An 18,566-nucleotide genomic window follows, 5' to 3' on the forward strand; every position below is an offset into this window, starting at 1 on the left:
GGCAGTATAGAGGCAAAATCAGACATGGCCATGGGTTAATAAAATGAGATGACCAACTTCCTTCTATTTTACATGGATGGGAGAGTAATAGAACTGAGAGAAAATTGGATCATTATTCTCACTCTGGAGCCTGTAACATTTTTGAGACTCTGAATCAGGTTTGCATTGTGACAGTGCCTGATACCTAGGTCACAGGGGACATCATGTTGTAAAAACTCTTAATAAAAGCTCTAACAAGCAATCTTCTTTGTATTCTTCTAAGTTACACCAAGATTCGAAAGGCACTACTACTACAAAAGGGATGATGGTTCTTAGAATAGGATATGAAAGGTAACATGAGAAAAGGGAGATATACCAAATAGTCTGGTATTTCAGAAAAGAGAGAGGTCATTTCCTGTAGGGTCAGGCATCATGGAGGAGATGGTCTTTAAGCTTGGCATTGAAGGACTGATTGGAAGCGTGATAGGGAAGCCTATTCTAAGCATCAGGCAAGAAAACATGGGGCAAGCTAGACATATGGAGCTCATATTCATAGAAAGCATTATTTACTTAAATATATACTGTTTTAGAAATTAAATCTATAATACTGTTCCAAAGTAACAAAGATGGAAATACCTAGAATTTAACTTAAATCTTATAAGACCAGATGGCTTCTACTTCCCTGCCCAAGTCTTATTAAAAAATCTACGATTCTATCACAAGACATAATTTTAATAGCTTCCAAATGGAAACTACTCAAATGCCCACCAACAGTAGAATGGGTAAATAAATGGTATGAGAGCCACACAGTAGGGCACTATATAGCATCAAAATGAGTGATATACTCACTCTTACAAAAGAAATGCTGAGCCAGAGAACCCAGACGTAAGGGAGCATACACTGGTGAAACTAGTCTTGGTGGGTAGCGGGTAGTTGTGAGGGCGCGAAAGCCCAGGATGGTAACAGAAGGGAGGACAGTGGGACTGCTGGGCAGCTGACACTGTTTTCTTTCTTGATTCAGATGATGATCAGTTCCCTCAGTTTGTGAAAATCTATCACAGTCTGTGTTTATATATGCATATTTCTTTGTGAAAAAGAGCACAGAAGTCTGAGAATCAAAAAGAGATTTCCTAGGAAGTGATTAGTTATTAATCACTGGCACCTTACTAGGGACTATATCAGTAGGAGGAAAAAAGGCAGTTTGTAAGTGTGGCTGGGAGTCAGTATCATGGTAGTTTTAAATTTGTATTTATTGTTAAGAGTTTTTAAAGATATAATTAGAAAGTTTTGGAAGTTTTTTTGAACTTCAACACAACAGCAAGAAAAGCAGAAGTCCATTTTCCAAAACTAATTTTAAATTTTTAATTGGCATTTTAATTTGAAGATTAATCTCCTCCTGACTGCTATTTGCAGACAGTGTTTAATTTCCACACTGACATTTTTAATACTAATAGCTGATACTAAATTAGTGTTCTAGGACATCTCTTCTCCAGCATGCACTCCTTGAAGACTTGTTTCAAATTCCTAAGCTACTTATCCCACATAAGAGTTTGCTCTGATTCATTGGGGGCACCGGCCCACTAACAATAGGAATGAAGAGAAGACAGAAGCCACAAATGTGAGCTGTAAGTGGCACATACTTGAGCACACAACTCATTCACAATATATGGTAGCTTTTACCATGAGTCTTCACCGTGCAAAGATATAAATCAAAACTTAAAGACCAAGCTACAGGACAACTTGGAAAACTTTGCTAAATTTAAGAGACGCAGTGTCGACTTGCACAGTGTAAATCAAGAGTCAGGCTATCCCAAAGAACCAACTGGTCTGAACCTAGATCATGTTTTACGTTGACAGCATTCGCATGGACATAGGCATAACCAGACCCAAAGATGCCTCTGAAATGTCTGTCACAAAAACGTTGGCATGTGACCTGGAGACACTCAATCCATACTTCATTATTCAGGAATACTAATCTTCCAAAATGTCTTAGGTAAAGAATTCTTGGGTAATTAAATCCAATAGTGGTAACATTCCTTGCAAAGAGATAACTTTCTATCTTGTATATGTGGCTCTCCTCTCTCTTTTGTTTGGCATGAAAGGATTTAAAGAAAAAAAAAATCTATATTCATGTGCTAAATTTGTATACAACAGTCTTTTAATCCATGACCTAAAAAGAAATACACTTCCATACATTTCTGCCTTGGTAGTCAGCTTGCTAATTTTCAGAAAGAAATCTCTGACAAACACAGCTGAACTCTTATTAACCTTAAACAACCGATAAACAATTTTTAATTTTCCAGCATTTAACTTCTAAGTTTTAACAATAATAGACTAGAAGGAATCTACTAACAGCAGATTGAAGAGGTTTTATATTATGCCCAAGGATATGCCATCTACAAGGTGATTGTTGCTTTGTACACTGAATAAGCATAAAGCCATTCAATAAATGGTAGTTAAAAAATTATTTAAAGAATCAAGACGAAAACAATATTTCTTATAGAGATGAAAATAGCAGAGGTAAGACAAAGGATGCTTCTGGAATGGGAAGATGACACCTTTAGATAAGTTTGAACTGTTTAGAATATACAACTGGTTGTAAAACAGTAATGACAAATAAACCAATATCTGCAGTATCACCACATTAAAATACTACAAAACTTTAAATGGCAATAGAAGTTAAGTTGCCACCTGATCACAGAATTTTTTCAGTGGTCTTTAACTAGGGGTGATGGTCCAGCATGGTGGGAGTTACAGGCTTTTCTGGCCAGAATTCCTGGGTTTGATACTCTGCCTTGTCATTTATTTTATGTAAACAAGCCAAATCTCTCTCCTTCCTTGTCTGTCAAATAAGTCAGTCCTCTCAAGGGGGAAGATGGAGACTGGAGATAGTGTGGGACACCTGTAGAGAACCTGGCACATGGCAAGTACTCCTGATCTTTAAAGCCACCCTGCTGGATTATGGGCTAAGTGTTCTACATGTACTCATTTAATACTTACAACAACCATGAGGAATAAATATTGCTATTTTTTCCAAGTTTACACATGACATAACCAAGGTTCAAAGAGGTTGAGAAATGTGTCTGGGTCACATAACTAAAAAGAAGCAAAGCTAGGACTCAAATCAAGTCTGACTGATTGAGATCAAAGACCTCGATCTCAATGCACTTAGAAAATAGCCTAGTATCTGTTGCATACAGTAGGAAAATGACAAATTTATTTAATTTGCTCCTTTTTAGAATTAGGAAAACTAAGACATCAAAGAAGATGGATTTCTTCCATAAACATGTAACTAGTAGGATGCTATCTAACCCACAGCATTAGAATATTGAAGAACTGACAACGAAATGCCAAAGTGTGTTGGTTATACCACTAATGTCTTCTCATTGATTCATACTTCTGATAGTCTCAGTTTTTGTCGAGACTTTCTAGCTACAACTTTTGAAACTTTTGAGAATTTGACACTGCTCCTCTTTATCAAAGTAAGTGGCATATTGTTTGCATAACTACTCAGAAATGGAGATATAAACATATCCTAATAACTTTTGCAATTCCATATCATCACCTGGATCTTAACTGAAACTTAACATACATCTACTCGAGACCATTTTGTCCTGGTGAACAACTAAATTAGACACTAGATACAAAGAAAGTGAAATAAACAAACCACACTATATTATCAGTCAGACTGAAAAATATTCAAAAAGAAGGCAGAGGGCTAGAAACGCGTTCCACCTGGGAAATTTCTATGTCTAATTCAAATACTTCTACTGGTGACACAAATGTTATTTAATCACCAAATTCTGTAGCTTCAGCAATATCCCCAGCAATACATTGACAGGTAAGACTGAGATAATGACCTTTTTTTTGGAGACAAGGAAAGAGGGCAGCTTCAACAAAACATCAAACATCAGACTCTTTTCCCAAAGACTATAAATTGGCAGGAATGTCCAATTTAATAAATGAAACTTTCTTCCCATGGATAACACTACGGTTTATGAAATGCTACTAGTCCTGCCCAAGTTCAATTCGCTCTATCAATCATGAAACTACGCATCTCCAATTCAGCTCTGGGAACATGGAAGGCACACTGAGGGTGGTCTCTGGGGAAGGACTGGAGAGATACCACATCCTGCTTCTAAACAGTTTTCTCTCTTCAGTGTATCCTTGAAAAAATATCAACACATTACCTAGCAGAATTAATTTACTCATATTTTAACACTTGATTCAACTATAAGCAAAGGACAAGAAGCATATATAGTCATCATTTATTGAACAGTCTCAATAATTAGTTTTGAGAATTTGATTTGAATTTAAAAGGTTCTAATTACTCAGAAATAGATACAAGGAAATACCCTGTTGGATTATGGGCTAAGTGTTCTACATGTACTATCTCATTTAATACTTACAAAAACCCTGTGGAATAAGTATTGTTATTTTTTCCCAATTTACACATGACATAACCAAGGTACAAAGAGGTTAAGAAATGTGTCCAAGGTTACATAACTAAAAAAAAGCAAAGCTAGGACTCAAATCAAGTCTGGCTGATTTGAGCTGGGGCTATGAACCATGGTGTCCCCTGCTTCTGATTTATCCGTTGTAACGAATGAAAATGTGGGTAGATATGACATAGAGCCCTGTTTGGGGAAGGTCTTAAAGGCTGCAAGGAGGAAGGCTCAGGGCAGCATGAGGTCAGTGGGTACCTATGGTGGAAACTGCTGCAGGAGGGAGGGTTACCCCTAAGAGAGTCTGCACAACTGAACCAGGATGATGTATGATATACAGAGTTACCTGCCCTCAAGACAGGGGTTTTGGAACACTGGAATACTGCTGTTGCTGAAGCAAGTCAAGGGTCAGAAAGACATTTATGAATTCTTCGAACAATGTGGTACTGTTGGAAAGACAACTGCAAATGGCATACTTGAATGACAAATTCAAAGAGAGACAGATGGTTTCACTTTGAGCAAAGGGTAACTTCAGTTCAGTTCAGTTCAGTTCAGTCGCTCAGTCGTGTCCGACTCTTTGCGACCCCATAAATCGCAGCATGCCAGGCCTCCCTGTCTATCACTAACTCCTGGAGTTCACTCAGACTCACGTCCATCGAGTCAGTGATGCCATCCAGCCATCTCATCCTCGGTCGTCCCCTTCTCCTCCTGCCCTCAATCCCTCCCAGCATCAAAGTCTTTTCCAATGAGTCAACTCTTCGCATGAGGTGGCCAAAGTACTGGAGTTTCAGCTTTAGCATCATTCCTTCCAAAGAAATCCCAGGGCTGATCTCCTTCAGAATGGACTGGTTGGATCTCCAAGGGACTCTCAAGAGTCTTCTCCAACATCACAGTTCAAAAGCATCAATTCTTCGGTGCTCAGCCTTCTTCACAGTCCAACTCTCACATCCATACATGTCCACAGGAAAAACCATAGCCTTGACTAGACGGACCTTAGTCAGCAAACTAATGTCTCTGCTTTTGAATATGCTATCTAGGTTGGTCATAACTTTTCTTAGAAAATGCAAATATTTATGTAATGGAATAATGCCTTTAGAACTCTAAAATAACTTACAAATTTATTTTCTTCTAAGTTTTCTGAGCATAAATTGCACTGAATAGCAAACTGTCATAACTTTAAAAATATAGGATATTTTTAGATATAGATAGATATGCACTGCTCCAATACTGGGACTCAAGTTATCAGGGAGGCAACTAATCCTTTTTTATTATCCAAAAAATGACTTCAAAATTAAAAGAAAAATTTGCTCACATTATATCACAGCCTAAAATATCTTTTTAAAAAAGTGCCTTTCCATAATTCAGTTCTGATTTTCAAAAATGGAAATGTGAAAATTAAGCTCATTATATATGATTCATTTTATAATGTTTTCTCTATAAAAGTAAAGCATTTTTTTAAAAAAGAAAATACCTGAATTTGTGATTGGTAGCATATTTTGTCTTTGTTATGAAATAATTCTTCAGTAAGCTCTAACTTTTCCTGGAACCACAAAGATTGCTATACATGTCTTGTTTATTTGTTTTAAGATGCACACAATGACATCTGCAGGTTTAAAATGATTCATTCAAAATTATTTGAATGCAGTTATACATGTGGAAAAGTTTAATTACCAGCTATATATATGATTGCAGTATTACCCAGAGGGCTATATTTCTTTCTTAATTAAAAATATTTGAACTTAATAATAGAGAACTCTATTAAAATATGAATAACACATTGCCAGAAAGAAGTTTACCAAGCAGTTAGCAAATCAATTTCAGTAAGTGTTCCTTCAGAATTACTAGTACTCTTCCATATCAGGGGAATAGGAAGACAATGTTCCTGCACCTCCTTCTGTAAGAGCCTTTTACTGTTGTCATAAAGTTGTTTCACGTCAGCACTTTCAGAGAGCACAGATTTTCAATGAGATGTCCACTTACAGTGCCTGATTGTGGTACCCTGATGACTAAGTTGATGGCTCAGATACATCCAATCTGCTACAGCCCAGTAAATGATAGAACTGTCTGACTGTTCAAGTCCCAAACTTAAGTTTCATCCTAGATTCTGTTTCCTTTTTCTTACATCCCATCAGTGCTACACCCAATTATTCCAGTAACCTGCTACTTCTCTTCATCTCCACTCTGAACTATCAAGAGTACTGCCTCAACTGCCCTCACTGCTTTTACGTCTGCCCTACTGCATCCGCTCTGGAGGAAGCCAAAGGAGATGGAATGTAAATGTCATCACCTTGCTTAGAAACCTTCAGAGACTTACCACTGCGTTTGGAATGAGGGCCACTCTCCTCACCATGTCCTTCCTGACTTTGTATGATCTGGGCCTGTTTACCTCTCTGCTCTCATCTTCTTCTAATTTCCGCCTGCCCACATGTCCCAGCTCCAGGAGCCTCTTTTATTCCTCAATGATGCTCATTTCAGGAGCTTTGGACCTACTAATCCTGATGCCTAAAACATTAGCCCCTGGTTCTTTGCATGGTTGCCTTCATCTTAAACAATCTCAGTTAAAATGTCACCCACTCAGATACTAGGTAAAGTACTCACAATTCTGCCCAAACTACCACTCTATCGCCCTGTTTTTTCCTTCCCAAGTCTTTATCATAGTTTAGAATCATTTTATGTACTTGTTTACTTGTTGTCTGTATCTTTCAACAGATATAAGCTCCCTGAGGAGAGAGGCCTCACCTTTCTTGGTCAGTGTATCTCGAGCAGCTAGGAGAACATCTGATCTGATAGGCTCTCAGCAGAACAGATGCTCTTACTTATTGAGAAGTAGAGCCAGAATAAGTATATCCCATTGCCTAGAGGCCCTGTATTTTAGAAACCACCATAGATGTCAGTACTGTACATATATGGACTACAATGCTAGCCAGCAAAGGCTAATTTCACACCTGCATTCAAATTAATATTAAATGGATTTCTAGTTCTACAATAATTCTCAAAATGTTATTGCATCAAGCACATTTCTTATGAGTCATACCAACAAAATCTTCCTAGGCCTGTTTGAATACACCAGTACTAAATCTTATATATACTGAAAGAAAAAAATGTTTTTCACCCAAATTAAATCCATTTGTGGATGCAATTAAGTAAGAAGAAGAAATAAAAAATATCCATTACTGTATAGCACATGGAACTATACTCAATATCCTGTGATAAACCATAATGAAAAAGAGAATATATATATGTATATAACTGAGTCACTTTCCTGTACAGCAGACCTCCAGACTGGAGTGGAAGTAGAACTATCTCTATTTGCAGTGACATGATCTCATACATAGAAACTCCTAAGGAATTCACAAAAACACTATAAAAACTAATAAATGTTCATCAAGCTTGCAAGATCAATTGTATTTCTTATACACTGCTGCTGCTGCTAAGTTGCTTCAATCGTGTCCAACTCTGTGTGACCCCAGGGATGGCAGCCTACCAGACGCTGCTGTCCCTGGGATTCTCCAGGCAAGAACATTGGAGTGGGTTGCCATTTCCTTCTCCAATGCATGAAAGTAAAAAGTGAAAGTGAAGTCGCTCAGTTGTGTCTGACTCCTAGTGACCCCATGGACTGCAGCCTACCAGGCTCCTCCATCCATGGGATTTGCCAGGCAAGAGTACTGGAGTGGGTTGCTATTGCCTTCTCCTTCTATACACTAGCAATGAACAAATAAAAAAATGAAATTAAGAAAAAATTACATTCACAGTTGCATCAAAAAGAATAAAAAAGGGATAAACTTAACAAGAGAAGTGCAAGACTTGTACACTGAAAACTATAAAACATTGCTGAAAGAAATTAAACACACAAAGAAATGGAAAAACATCCAATGGACTAAAAGACTGAAGATTGAAAGACTGCAAAATTGAAATATTCCTCAAATTGACCTAAAGATTAAAGGCAGTTCCTACCAAAACCCCAGCTGCCTTTTTTGCAGAAACTGAGAAGCTGATCTGCAAATTGATATTAAAATGCAAGGAGCCCAGCATGGCAAAAACAAGCAAGATATGAAAGAACGAAGTTCTTACTGATTTCAAAACTATACTACAAAACTACAGGAATTCAGACAGTGTGGCACTGCATAATGATAGACATACAATAAATAAAATAGAACTGAGAGGTCAGAAATAAACCATTACATGTATGGTCGACTGATTTTTAGAAAGGCTATGAGACAATTCAATAGGGAAAGGATAGTCTTTCAACCAATGGTGCTGGCACAACTGAATACAAATATGCAAAAAAAAAAAAAACAACTGTAGGTGAATATCTATTTCCCACTATATACAAAAATTAACTCAAAATGGATCATAGCATGAAACGGAAACAGGAGTACATTTTTGCAACTTTGGATAAGGCAACGATTTCTTAGATGTAATTCCAAAAGCACAAGCAACAGAAGGAAAAAACAGATAAACTAGACTTTAAAAAAATAAAATCTTTTGACCTTCAAAAGACACCATCAAGAAATGAAAAAACAACCTACAAACTGGGAGAAAATATCTGCATAGCATATATCTGACAAAGAACTTGTAAACAAACTCTTACAACTGTATAATAGAAAGACAAAAAAATCCAATTAAAAAATAGGTAAAGAGTTTAAATAGGTATTTCTCTAAAGGAGATACACAAATGGCCAATAAGCACATGAAAAGATGCTTAATATGTTTAGTCATTAGAGAAATGCAAACCAAAGCTACAATTGAGATACCACTTCACACACACTGCTGCTGCTAAGTCGCTTCAGTCTGACTCTGTGCGACCCCAGAGACAGCAGCCCAGCAGGCTCCCCCGTCCCTGGGATTCTCCAGGCAAGAACACTGGAGTGGGGTGCCATTTCCTTCTCCAAGCATGAAAGTGAAAAGAGAAAGTGAAGTCACTCAGTCGTGTCCGACTCTTAGCGACCCCATGGACTGCAGCCCACCAGGTTCTCCCGTCCCTGGGATTCTCCAAGCAAGAACACTGGAGTGGGTTGCCATTTCCTTCTCCAATGCACGAAAGTGAAAAGAGAAAGTGAAGTCGCTCAGCTGTGTCCGACTCTTAGCGACCCCATGGACTACAGCCCACCAGGCTCCTCCGTCCATGAGATTCTCCAGGCAAGAGTACTAGAGTGGGGTGCCATTGCCTTCTCTGGCAGGTGAGCTTAAACAGGATAAATCAATTTCTCTGAGCTTCTGGTAAGGGTAGCAAAGAGTCAATGGTCTCATCTTTATCCTTCGTAAATATCTCAGATTTGAGTGACTCCGGCACAATCCACTTAACAAGAGTTGGTCTTTCTTCCAGGAATGAACCTTGAACTTATGCAGAACTATCTACTTGCCTCATCTCCAATCCATAATTACCTATGAACTAGCCCCACATCTTAACCTTTGTCTGGAAACCAGACAAATTCTTTTTCACACTAGTATGGCTTAAATAAAAAAGACAGACAATAAGAAGTGTTGATTATGATGTGGAGAAGTTGCCCTAATGCTAATGGAATTGTAAAATGGTAGAGACACGTTGGAAAACAGTTTGGCAGTTAGTCATGAGGTAAAGTTCCATATGACCTACCAATTCTAATCTTAGGTATATATTCAAAAGGACTGAAAACATGTCCACATAAAAACTTTGACATGAATGTTCATATTGGCATCAACTCCTAACAGCCAAAAAGTGGAAACAACCAACTGTCCATCAGCAGATGGACAAATAAACAGGGTATATCCATACAGTAATTTATCATTCCTGCATAAAAAGGGGTGAAATGTTACAACATAGATGGGATCTTGAAAACAGTATGCTAAATTAAGGAAGTCAGAAGTAAAAGGTCGCATATTATATGATTATATTTAAGTGAAATGTCCAGAATAGGCAAATCCATAGTGACAAAAAAGTAGATTAGTGGTTGCCAGAAATTTGGGGGGAAGGAGGTATGAGGAGTGACTGTTAATGGGTATAGAGTTTCTTTTGGGGTGATGAAATGGTATAAAATTACATAGTACTGATGGTTATAAAATTCTGTAAACATTGTAAGAAAAACGTTGATGTCTTTATTGTGTGAATTAAATCTCAGTAAGGCAGTTATTTATTTTTCTAAATCACTCTGTGGTTTTCCAGGATCTGAAGAAAAATCTCTTTGTAGAGTTAGTAAACACATCGCATTCTTGAGGAAATTAGTTTTCATAGATTTTTAGCAGCAAACATCAAGCGGGGAGAATGTCGATTATTAGAATCCTCTCACTAGGACCATGAAGTTCTTTTTTAAAAAACAAGGGTTCTCTGGAAGAACCTTTCATTCCCACTGTAAATTCACTTTGGAATAGGACAGAAGGCTTATGCCTTCAATAATTTTATGTCCTGTTAAACTGAGATTATCACACTCACAAACATGAGTCACAGATTGTAACAATCATGTGGGCTGATAGAGTGAATTTTATTAGCTTGAATTTTGACACTGAGGTCAAACCTCTGCGCACAAAAGGGAAGTAGTTCTTTTGTGTCTTTATCCCCTCAAAAAAGATAAAGCTCCTTCTCTCTTTATTTCCAGTGAAGTGATTGTTCTGTCAAATGGAAGAGGAATGTCTCAGAGGGCTCTCGTGCGGAACACATACCTGTCAGGCTTGTGTTTGCAATCTGCACTGAGCAGCCCTAAGAAGGGTTTCCCAAGTGGTTTCTGAGCACCGTCTTACCCTAAAGCTTCTTAAGATAATGGGTGAGGGAAAGTCTCCTGCTCCCTCTACAAACTTCGGTCCCTTTCCTCCTTTCATTATTCCCTGGCATCATCAGAGGGCACTATCTTTCAGCCAGAATACTTTATTGAGTGGACAGGTACTTCAAGTTCATTTGGGCTGGAGGCTCCCAAGCTCCACAACCATTTCTGATAAAAACTTTATTCAATAAAGTATACATAAAAAATTATGTACTTTGACATAATTCAAGTCATATATGACAAACTCAGCTAACATCATACTTGATGGTGAAAAACTGAAAGCTACCCCTCTAAATTCAGGAAAAACACAAGATGCTCAGGGATGACCACTCTCACTACTCTCATTCAATGCAGTACTGGAAGGCCTAGCCAGAGTAATTAAGCAATACAATGAAATATAAGGCATTCCAACTGGAAATAAAGGAGCAAAACAGTCACTATCTGCAGATGACATGCTTTTATATATTTGTTGCTATTGCTTAGTCACTATGTCTGACTCTTTCTGACCCCATGGACTGCAGCAGATCAGGCTTTCCTGCCCTTTAGTACCTCTGGAGTTTGCTCAAATTCATGTCCATTAAGTTGGTGATGCTATCTAACCATCTCATCCTCTGCCTCCCCGTCTCCTTTTGCCTTCAGTCTTTCCCAGCACCACAGTCATTTCCATTGAGTCAGCTCTGCATCAGGTGGCCAAATTATTGGAGTTTTAGTTTCAGTATCAGTCCTTCCAATGAATATTCAGGGTTGATTTCTTGTAGGATTGACTGGTTCGATCTCCTTGATGTCCAAGAGACTCTCAAGAGTATTCTCCAGCAACACAGTTCGAAAGCATATATATATATGACTACTGGAAAAACCATAGCTTTGACTATATGGACCTTTGTTGGCAAAGTCATGTCTCTGATTTTTAATACACTGTCTAGGTTTCTCATAGCTTTTCTTCCAAGCAGCAAGAGTGTTTTAATTTCATGGCTGCAGTCATCATCCACAGTGATTTTGGAGCCCTTTTATATACAGGAAGATCTTGAGACTTCACCAAAAAAAAACCCATTAGAAATAATAAAACAAATACAGTATAGTTGCAGGGTAAAAAATCAATATATAAAAAAATCAATTACATTTCTACATGCTAACAATGAGCTAGAAAAAAGAAGTTAAGAAAACAATCCCATTCACAATCACAACAAAGAAGAAATAAATTTAAACAGAAGGTGAAAGACCTCTGAATCATAAGACATTGTTCAAAGAAGTTGAAGAAGACACAAATAAATGGGAGGATATTCATGCTCACAAATTGGAAGAATTAACATTATTAAAATGTCCATATTATCATAAGTAATCTACAGATTCAATGCAATCCCTATCAAAATCCAGATAAATAAAAAATAAAAAAAGAAATATGACTGATGCTGAAGCTGAAACTCCAATACTTTGGCCACCTCATGTGAAGAGCTGACTCATTGGAAGACTCTGATGCTGGGAGGGATTGGGGGCAGGAGGAAAAGGGGAGGACAGAGGATGAGATGGCTGGATGGCATCACCGACTCGATGGACATGAGTTTGAGTGAACTCCAGGAGTTGGTGATGGACGGGGAGGCCTGGTGTGCTGTGATTCATGGGGTCACAAAGAGTTGAACACGATCGAGTAACTGGACTGAACTGAATGATATATATATATGTCTATCATCTTTCTAAGTAATCCACTATAACATGCTTAGAACATAACTGAACCAAAGTTTTACACTGTAACACATACAGAATACTTAGGACACAGCAAATCAAAAAAAGCTTTACTGCTTAAAAAAAGGAATATAAATGTCATTTTTTCTGTATAGCCTCATTTGTTCTCTAGTTTTTTAAGTGCAGCTATGGGGGAATTGAAGGAAGAAAAGTACTCATATGAAGGAAAAAATCAATCTGATGGACATGAATATAGTCACCAGGCTAGCCTAGGGATTTATTCAATGACACTGCTTTACTGTTAACCTTCACTCATATCATTTATTATTTGGGGAACGGCTGTAAAGAGACCAGAAAGTGAACAGAATAATGATGTTTTTATGGCTCCTAATGTAGATTGTTATTGAAAATCTGTCAATTTTACTGGCAAGCCTTTGGCTCAAAAATAAGATCTTCATTTATAATTTGCAGACAGTGATAACTCAAATTATGAGAAGTAACTGGGAAATAAAAAATAACTATTATGATAATTATCTTTCTCATTAAAAACATGAGGCATTCTATTATCATTGGGATGTGCAAGATACTCTTTAACAGCTGCTGTTACTGAGCTAAAACACATCTAAATAGGAAAGAAAATACATTAGTGATCACCCAAATGATAAAAAATAGATACTGCTGAAAATGTGTGCAAAGTGGAACAGAACAGAACCCAGCAGGATGTACTGCCCACATATGTAAACCAGAACGAAACCACTTACAGATAACTCAGCAATTGGTTTCAACTTCTCCTCTGAAATTTCCTTTAGGAAGGTTTTGTTTATTGAAGCTGACACTTGATGGGCTGGTAGGTCCTTTGCTTTAATAATAAGATCTGGAATTTTCAGAGAGGACTCATGTCTTCCAGGTGGAGAAAGGGATGGTGTAGGCACAAAACTCGTTTCAAAGTCTTTTATATCTATCTGCTTCACCAAGGAATTCTGGTGTTCTGAAGTTCTTCCTTCTGCATAAGCATTTTTTAGATATTCTTTACTTGCACACTTTGCAGCCTTCCCCAGCATGCTCTCTAATGTTAACTGAGTTAACCCTGGAGGACTAGTTGTTGGGCCTGGAGAACCCTGGACACTGTGGTTATCCTACACAGAAGAACAAAGGGAAATCACTTTGAGCTGAAACTTGTGGTAAATAAGTTACTGAATATAAGTTCTTAATAAGTTCATGTATTCTCTGAATAAAGTGAAAGAATATATCATATACTTACACATACATACAATTTTATTCTATAAGAATAAATAAAAAAAAACTAAAAACAGCAATGCAAACAGGTATAAATCATTTGCTATGATGTCCTGCTATGTTTGCCTCTGGTCTTGGTAAGGCATGTATTTTTACCACTGAGTAATAAGAGTACATTTAGGAAACAGTAGCTCAAATATATTCATTTCAAAGAAAGTATAAAAAAGAAGAGGATCCATACAAGACGAGAGAGAGAAAGTCACTCAGTTGTGTCCGACTTGTGATCCCATGGACTACACAGTCCATGGAATTCTCTAAGCCAGAATACTGGAGTGGGTAGCCTTTCCCTTCTCCAGGGGATCTTCCCAACCCAGGGATCAAACCCAGGTCTCCTGCATTGCAGGTGGATTCTTTACCAGCTGAGCCAGCCATAAGAGAAGCCCAAGAATACTGGAGTGGGTAGCCTATCCCTTCTCCAGCGGATTTTCCTGAGCCAGGAATTGAACCAGGGTCTCCTGAATTGCAGGTGGATTCTTTACCAACTGGCTATCAGGGAAGTCCATAAGAAGGATCCATAAGAAGTTATCTAAACTATCTAGGAATTGCCTGCTTTAGCTTCCTGATAAGCTAATTCCATGAGAAGAAAAAGAACAAGAACTTACAGAATTTACCTTATTTAAGTAGGGAAATGCTACTCTTTTAACACGCTGGCATATCAAAGTATTTTAGCCTTATATTGTTGTATGGAAACTTTACTGTTAAAGAGAAATAGATAATAGAGCATGTTTTGTGAAATATTTTTCTTAAATGAAAATTTCAGTTATAGAAAGTACTTTTCCACAAGACATGAACCTCACTAAATATAATCATTTGGAAAGTTTAAAGTAAAAGCTGGAAATATTTTACTAATGTATAGTTCTGAAATTAGCCCTAACAATTTTAATTTTTAAAATCTGAGAAAGGAGATACTACAAATGAAAAACATCAATGGCCATGAAGGTAAATAACAAAAAAGAGAAATATGGTGCTATTTCACTTGGTATTTTCCTGCTATAAAACAATAAATATAAAGAAAAAGTAAATGTGATAATCACTTATACTTGTCATAAGATTTTTTAAATTTGTCTTATTTATTTAAATGTGTAATAAGTAAACTTAAAACAGAAAAAATACTAAAAGCAGAGTACAATTTAAAGACATTATCTGATGTCTCAGATTGTACTATCTTACATTTTGTTTCAGTAACCTATTCCAGTATCCTTTCATTTACAGCTACATAGAACCAAATATTTGTTTTTTTCCGAAGTTTGGCATTTTTAAACAAAATATTTGTATGACTGATAAAACTGGTCAGCTTCTTCTGAATGACTGGCCATCATACACCTCAAGATACAGATCACTGTCTGAGGTGAACTTTCCATTTTAGTAAAAGTTAAGTATCTGTAAAGGTGAGATAGAATTGCTTTAGGCTGGGCACTGGACAAGAGAAGAATTTATCGAATCTTTTAATTAGAAAGGATTCATCTGTCTGTGTGTCTATCACTGTTCTGTCTCTCTTCCTTTCTTCCTCATCATAGGCTAAGTGCTGCTCTAGGCACTGCGGATGGTGAGAATATAATGGCAGGCCAGAAGTTAAAACCTGCCATCCAGGATCTTTGCCTGAAAAGCAACAAAGGGTCACTGAGTAATTTGATTGGGGGCGGGGGCGGGGGGGGGGGGGGAGGGATGTCATGATGGCACAAAACAGAAGGCATGGGGCTGAGTTTGAGTTTGTGTGGATATTGTTTGTGGATATCAGAAGTGTGTGGAGATAGCAGCAAGGGAGGCAATTATGACAGTATTAAATTGTAATGATTAGAAATGCTGAGGTGGCTGTGGTAATTCAATGGTGGTAACAATCGAGGCAGGACTGATTTGCGACTTCTGTAGAAGGCAGAGTAGGCTGTACTTGGTGCATCTGGGAAGCTTTTACATGGAGTCTGCGATTTCTAATCCTGTCATGTTATGATTCACCTTTCTTGCGGAAAGCAGTTGGGATTATCGGACAACTGTGCTTTCAAAAAAGGTATACCTGGGTCTAAGAACCTCTCCTAAGAAACAGCTTCCCTATCTGTAGTAAAGAAAAAACTGCAGAGTGTCTAAGGATCTTTGACAAACATTTCTTCTTGGTATTCATCCTGGGTCTCGTTTTCTTTGTCTATGTTGACTTGATCTTCTGATATATTTATTTCTTTACAAATGGTGGAGGAGAAATTTATTGTTCAGAGTGCCAGATAGGGGAAAGAAAAGATGGTAATTGGGTGTCAATCCATGGGACTTACTTTATGTCCCAAGTGGAAAAATAAGAAGTGTAAGAATATTTCTGCCCTTGTGAAGTACCACATGGCTGAACTGCACGCACTGGGCGACTCTTTTCGCTGTACATTTACTGAGTAAGCTTGTCCTTCACCATATCCTGGGAACCCTGAGGATGTTTATATGATTGAAGAACTCTGCCTTCAGGCAAAAACTGGCAAGAGTGCAAGAGACCTGAAAAATGCCTCATGCTCTGAATTACTACAGAATGGAGTGGTGACTCTTATAATTTTTGTTTCAGAGAGACAAAAAGAATAAAAGTTTAGCCAGTTTTCTAGAGAAAGGTAAACAGAATGTAGAACAAACATCTTTCGAGCCTTAGTTTTAAGAAAGTGCTAGTGGAACTAGGATTGATTTTTAACAATTCAGTCTGGTTGTTAGACAGTGTTATATCTTTCCCAACTCTTAAAAAAAATCCAGTCTAACTTCTTGTAATTGTTATATACAATTGACAGTGGGATTTCTGTGACCAAAATACCCTCTACTTATTCATTTCCATCATGTTTTCACAATAAAAAAAAAGGACATGTACTGTGGATTTAAAACATATTATTGGCCAACAGATTCCCCTTAACAAACACAGGCTGGTTACAGGGAAAAGGTATAATTACAACTCTTTGGATCAGAATCTCTGGATCACTATGGGATTCCATTTTGTATATGACATAGGGGGAAACTGTGAGCTTTTGCAATAACATTAGTTCAATAAATATTAAGCTCCTATTAGGTGTAAGGTAAAATTTTCTAGGAATGATATATAAGATACACAGGTAAAAAGAACAAGGGCAGTGCCCTTGAGAGGCATAAAGTCTAGTGGCAGAGGGGTAAGTTTCAGATGTACTATTATGAGGACTGGTCTTTCCTGGTGATAGAAAATCACCACCGCTCAGGGGTAAAAAATCTGCCTGCAATGTGGGAAACACGAGTTTGATCCTCCTGGGTCAGAAGATCCCTGGGAGAAGGGAACCCACTCTAGTACTCTTGCCTGAAAAATTCCATGGACAGAGGAGCCTGGTAACTACAATCAATGGGGTCGCAAAGAGTTGGACATGACCAAAGCGACTCAGCACTCATGCAAGCAAATGCAAATAGCTGTGCTCTTTAGTTGACAACCAAAGTACATACCGGTACTATCTCTATCGTCTGCTAGTGCTGTTGATCATCTAAAAGTTTTTGTCGGTTCACAAATTTCTTCACTAAAACACTCAACAGAAGTATTTTTGTCTACCTGCAAGTGTATTTTTTTTTCCCATCTGTAAGTAGATCAGAGTACAGCCTTTTCTTCTTTATACAAGTTTACTCAGATATATTTCCTTTTGTATGGCATGGGCAGGGATTCTATACACAGAACTATTTATGAGTATGTAAAGGGACATTCATCTCACATTTTCCCTAAGATATACCCTGATTTGGAAATGGGCCAAGCAATGGACAGATTTAGCTATGTTCCTGATAGTCATTCACTCTCTTCATTGTACTGAATTTTCAGGGTAATATGTTTCTATGCTATTTTAAATACATGGAAAAGACAAATTAAACGGAGAATCTGGACAGAGCACAAAAGGCTTGCCTATTTTGGCTGCCCTAGAACCAATAAATCTGATCTCTCCCAATTTTGGAGGAGGAATTAGGATAAATGGGAAAGGTAAGACAATATACAAGACTACTACTTCGATTTAAGTTGGGTCAGCTTCTATTTTAGAGAGGAAATAGACGGAAAATAAAAAATAGTATTTCTTAGTAGTGGTGCACTGACAAAACCTTCCTCTTTTCTTCAGTAATGTTTCAACTTACTAAAATACATGATCTAGGGATAAATGACTTTTATTACTTTCATATATGTAACATGTGGGCTCGACATACTTTTGGATTAATCTGTATGAAATAACATATATATTTATTATATGCCTAAGAAGTTCACTATAATCTGATTCGCTATGATCTGATTGAAAAATAACCACTTTCACTGATTTGGTTTATCACTGAACTACTGAAAACCAGCATAGCAATTGAATAGAATTTGTCAGTGTAGTAAAGGATTTGGTATGCCATTTTCATATACCAATCATGTGTTCATCTGTTTCTCAGAAGAACAAATACAAAATCTTTTTGATTTAACTTATTTTTTTTAAAGTCC

General features: G+C 37.4%; 1 protein-coding gene across 1 annotated transcript in view; it reads right to left on the bottom strand.

The window, feature by feature from the left end:
- The window catches only part of CFAP20DC (CFAP20 domain containing), a 256,952-nt gene that overhangs the window by 80,599 nt on the left and 157,787 nt on the right, over positions 1-18,566 (bottom strand). The window contains exon 13 of the mRNA XM_052643802.1: positions 13,600-13,974. Within this exon, the coding sequence (XP_052499762.1) occupies positions 13,600-13,974 (375 nt within the window). The remainder of the gene's footprint in view (positions 1-13,599; positions 13,975-18,566) is intronic.

Source organism: Budorcas taxicolor, chromosome 1 (assembly GCF_023091745.1).
Source record: "Budorcas taxicolor isolate Tak-1 chromosome 1, Takin1.1, whole genome shotgun sequence".
NCBI lineage: Eukaryota > Metazoa > Chordata > Mammalia > Artiodactyla > Bovidae > Budorcas > Budorcas taxicolor.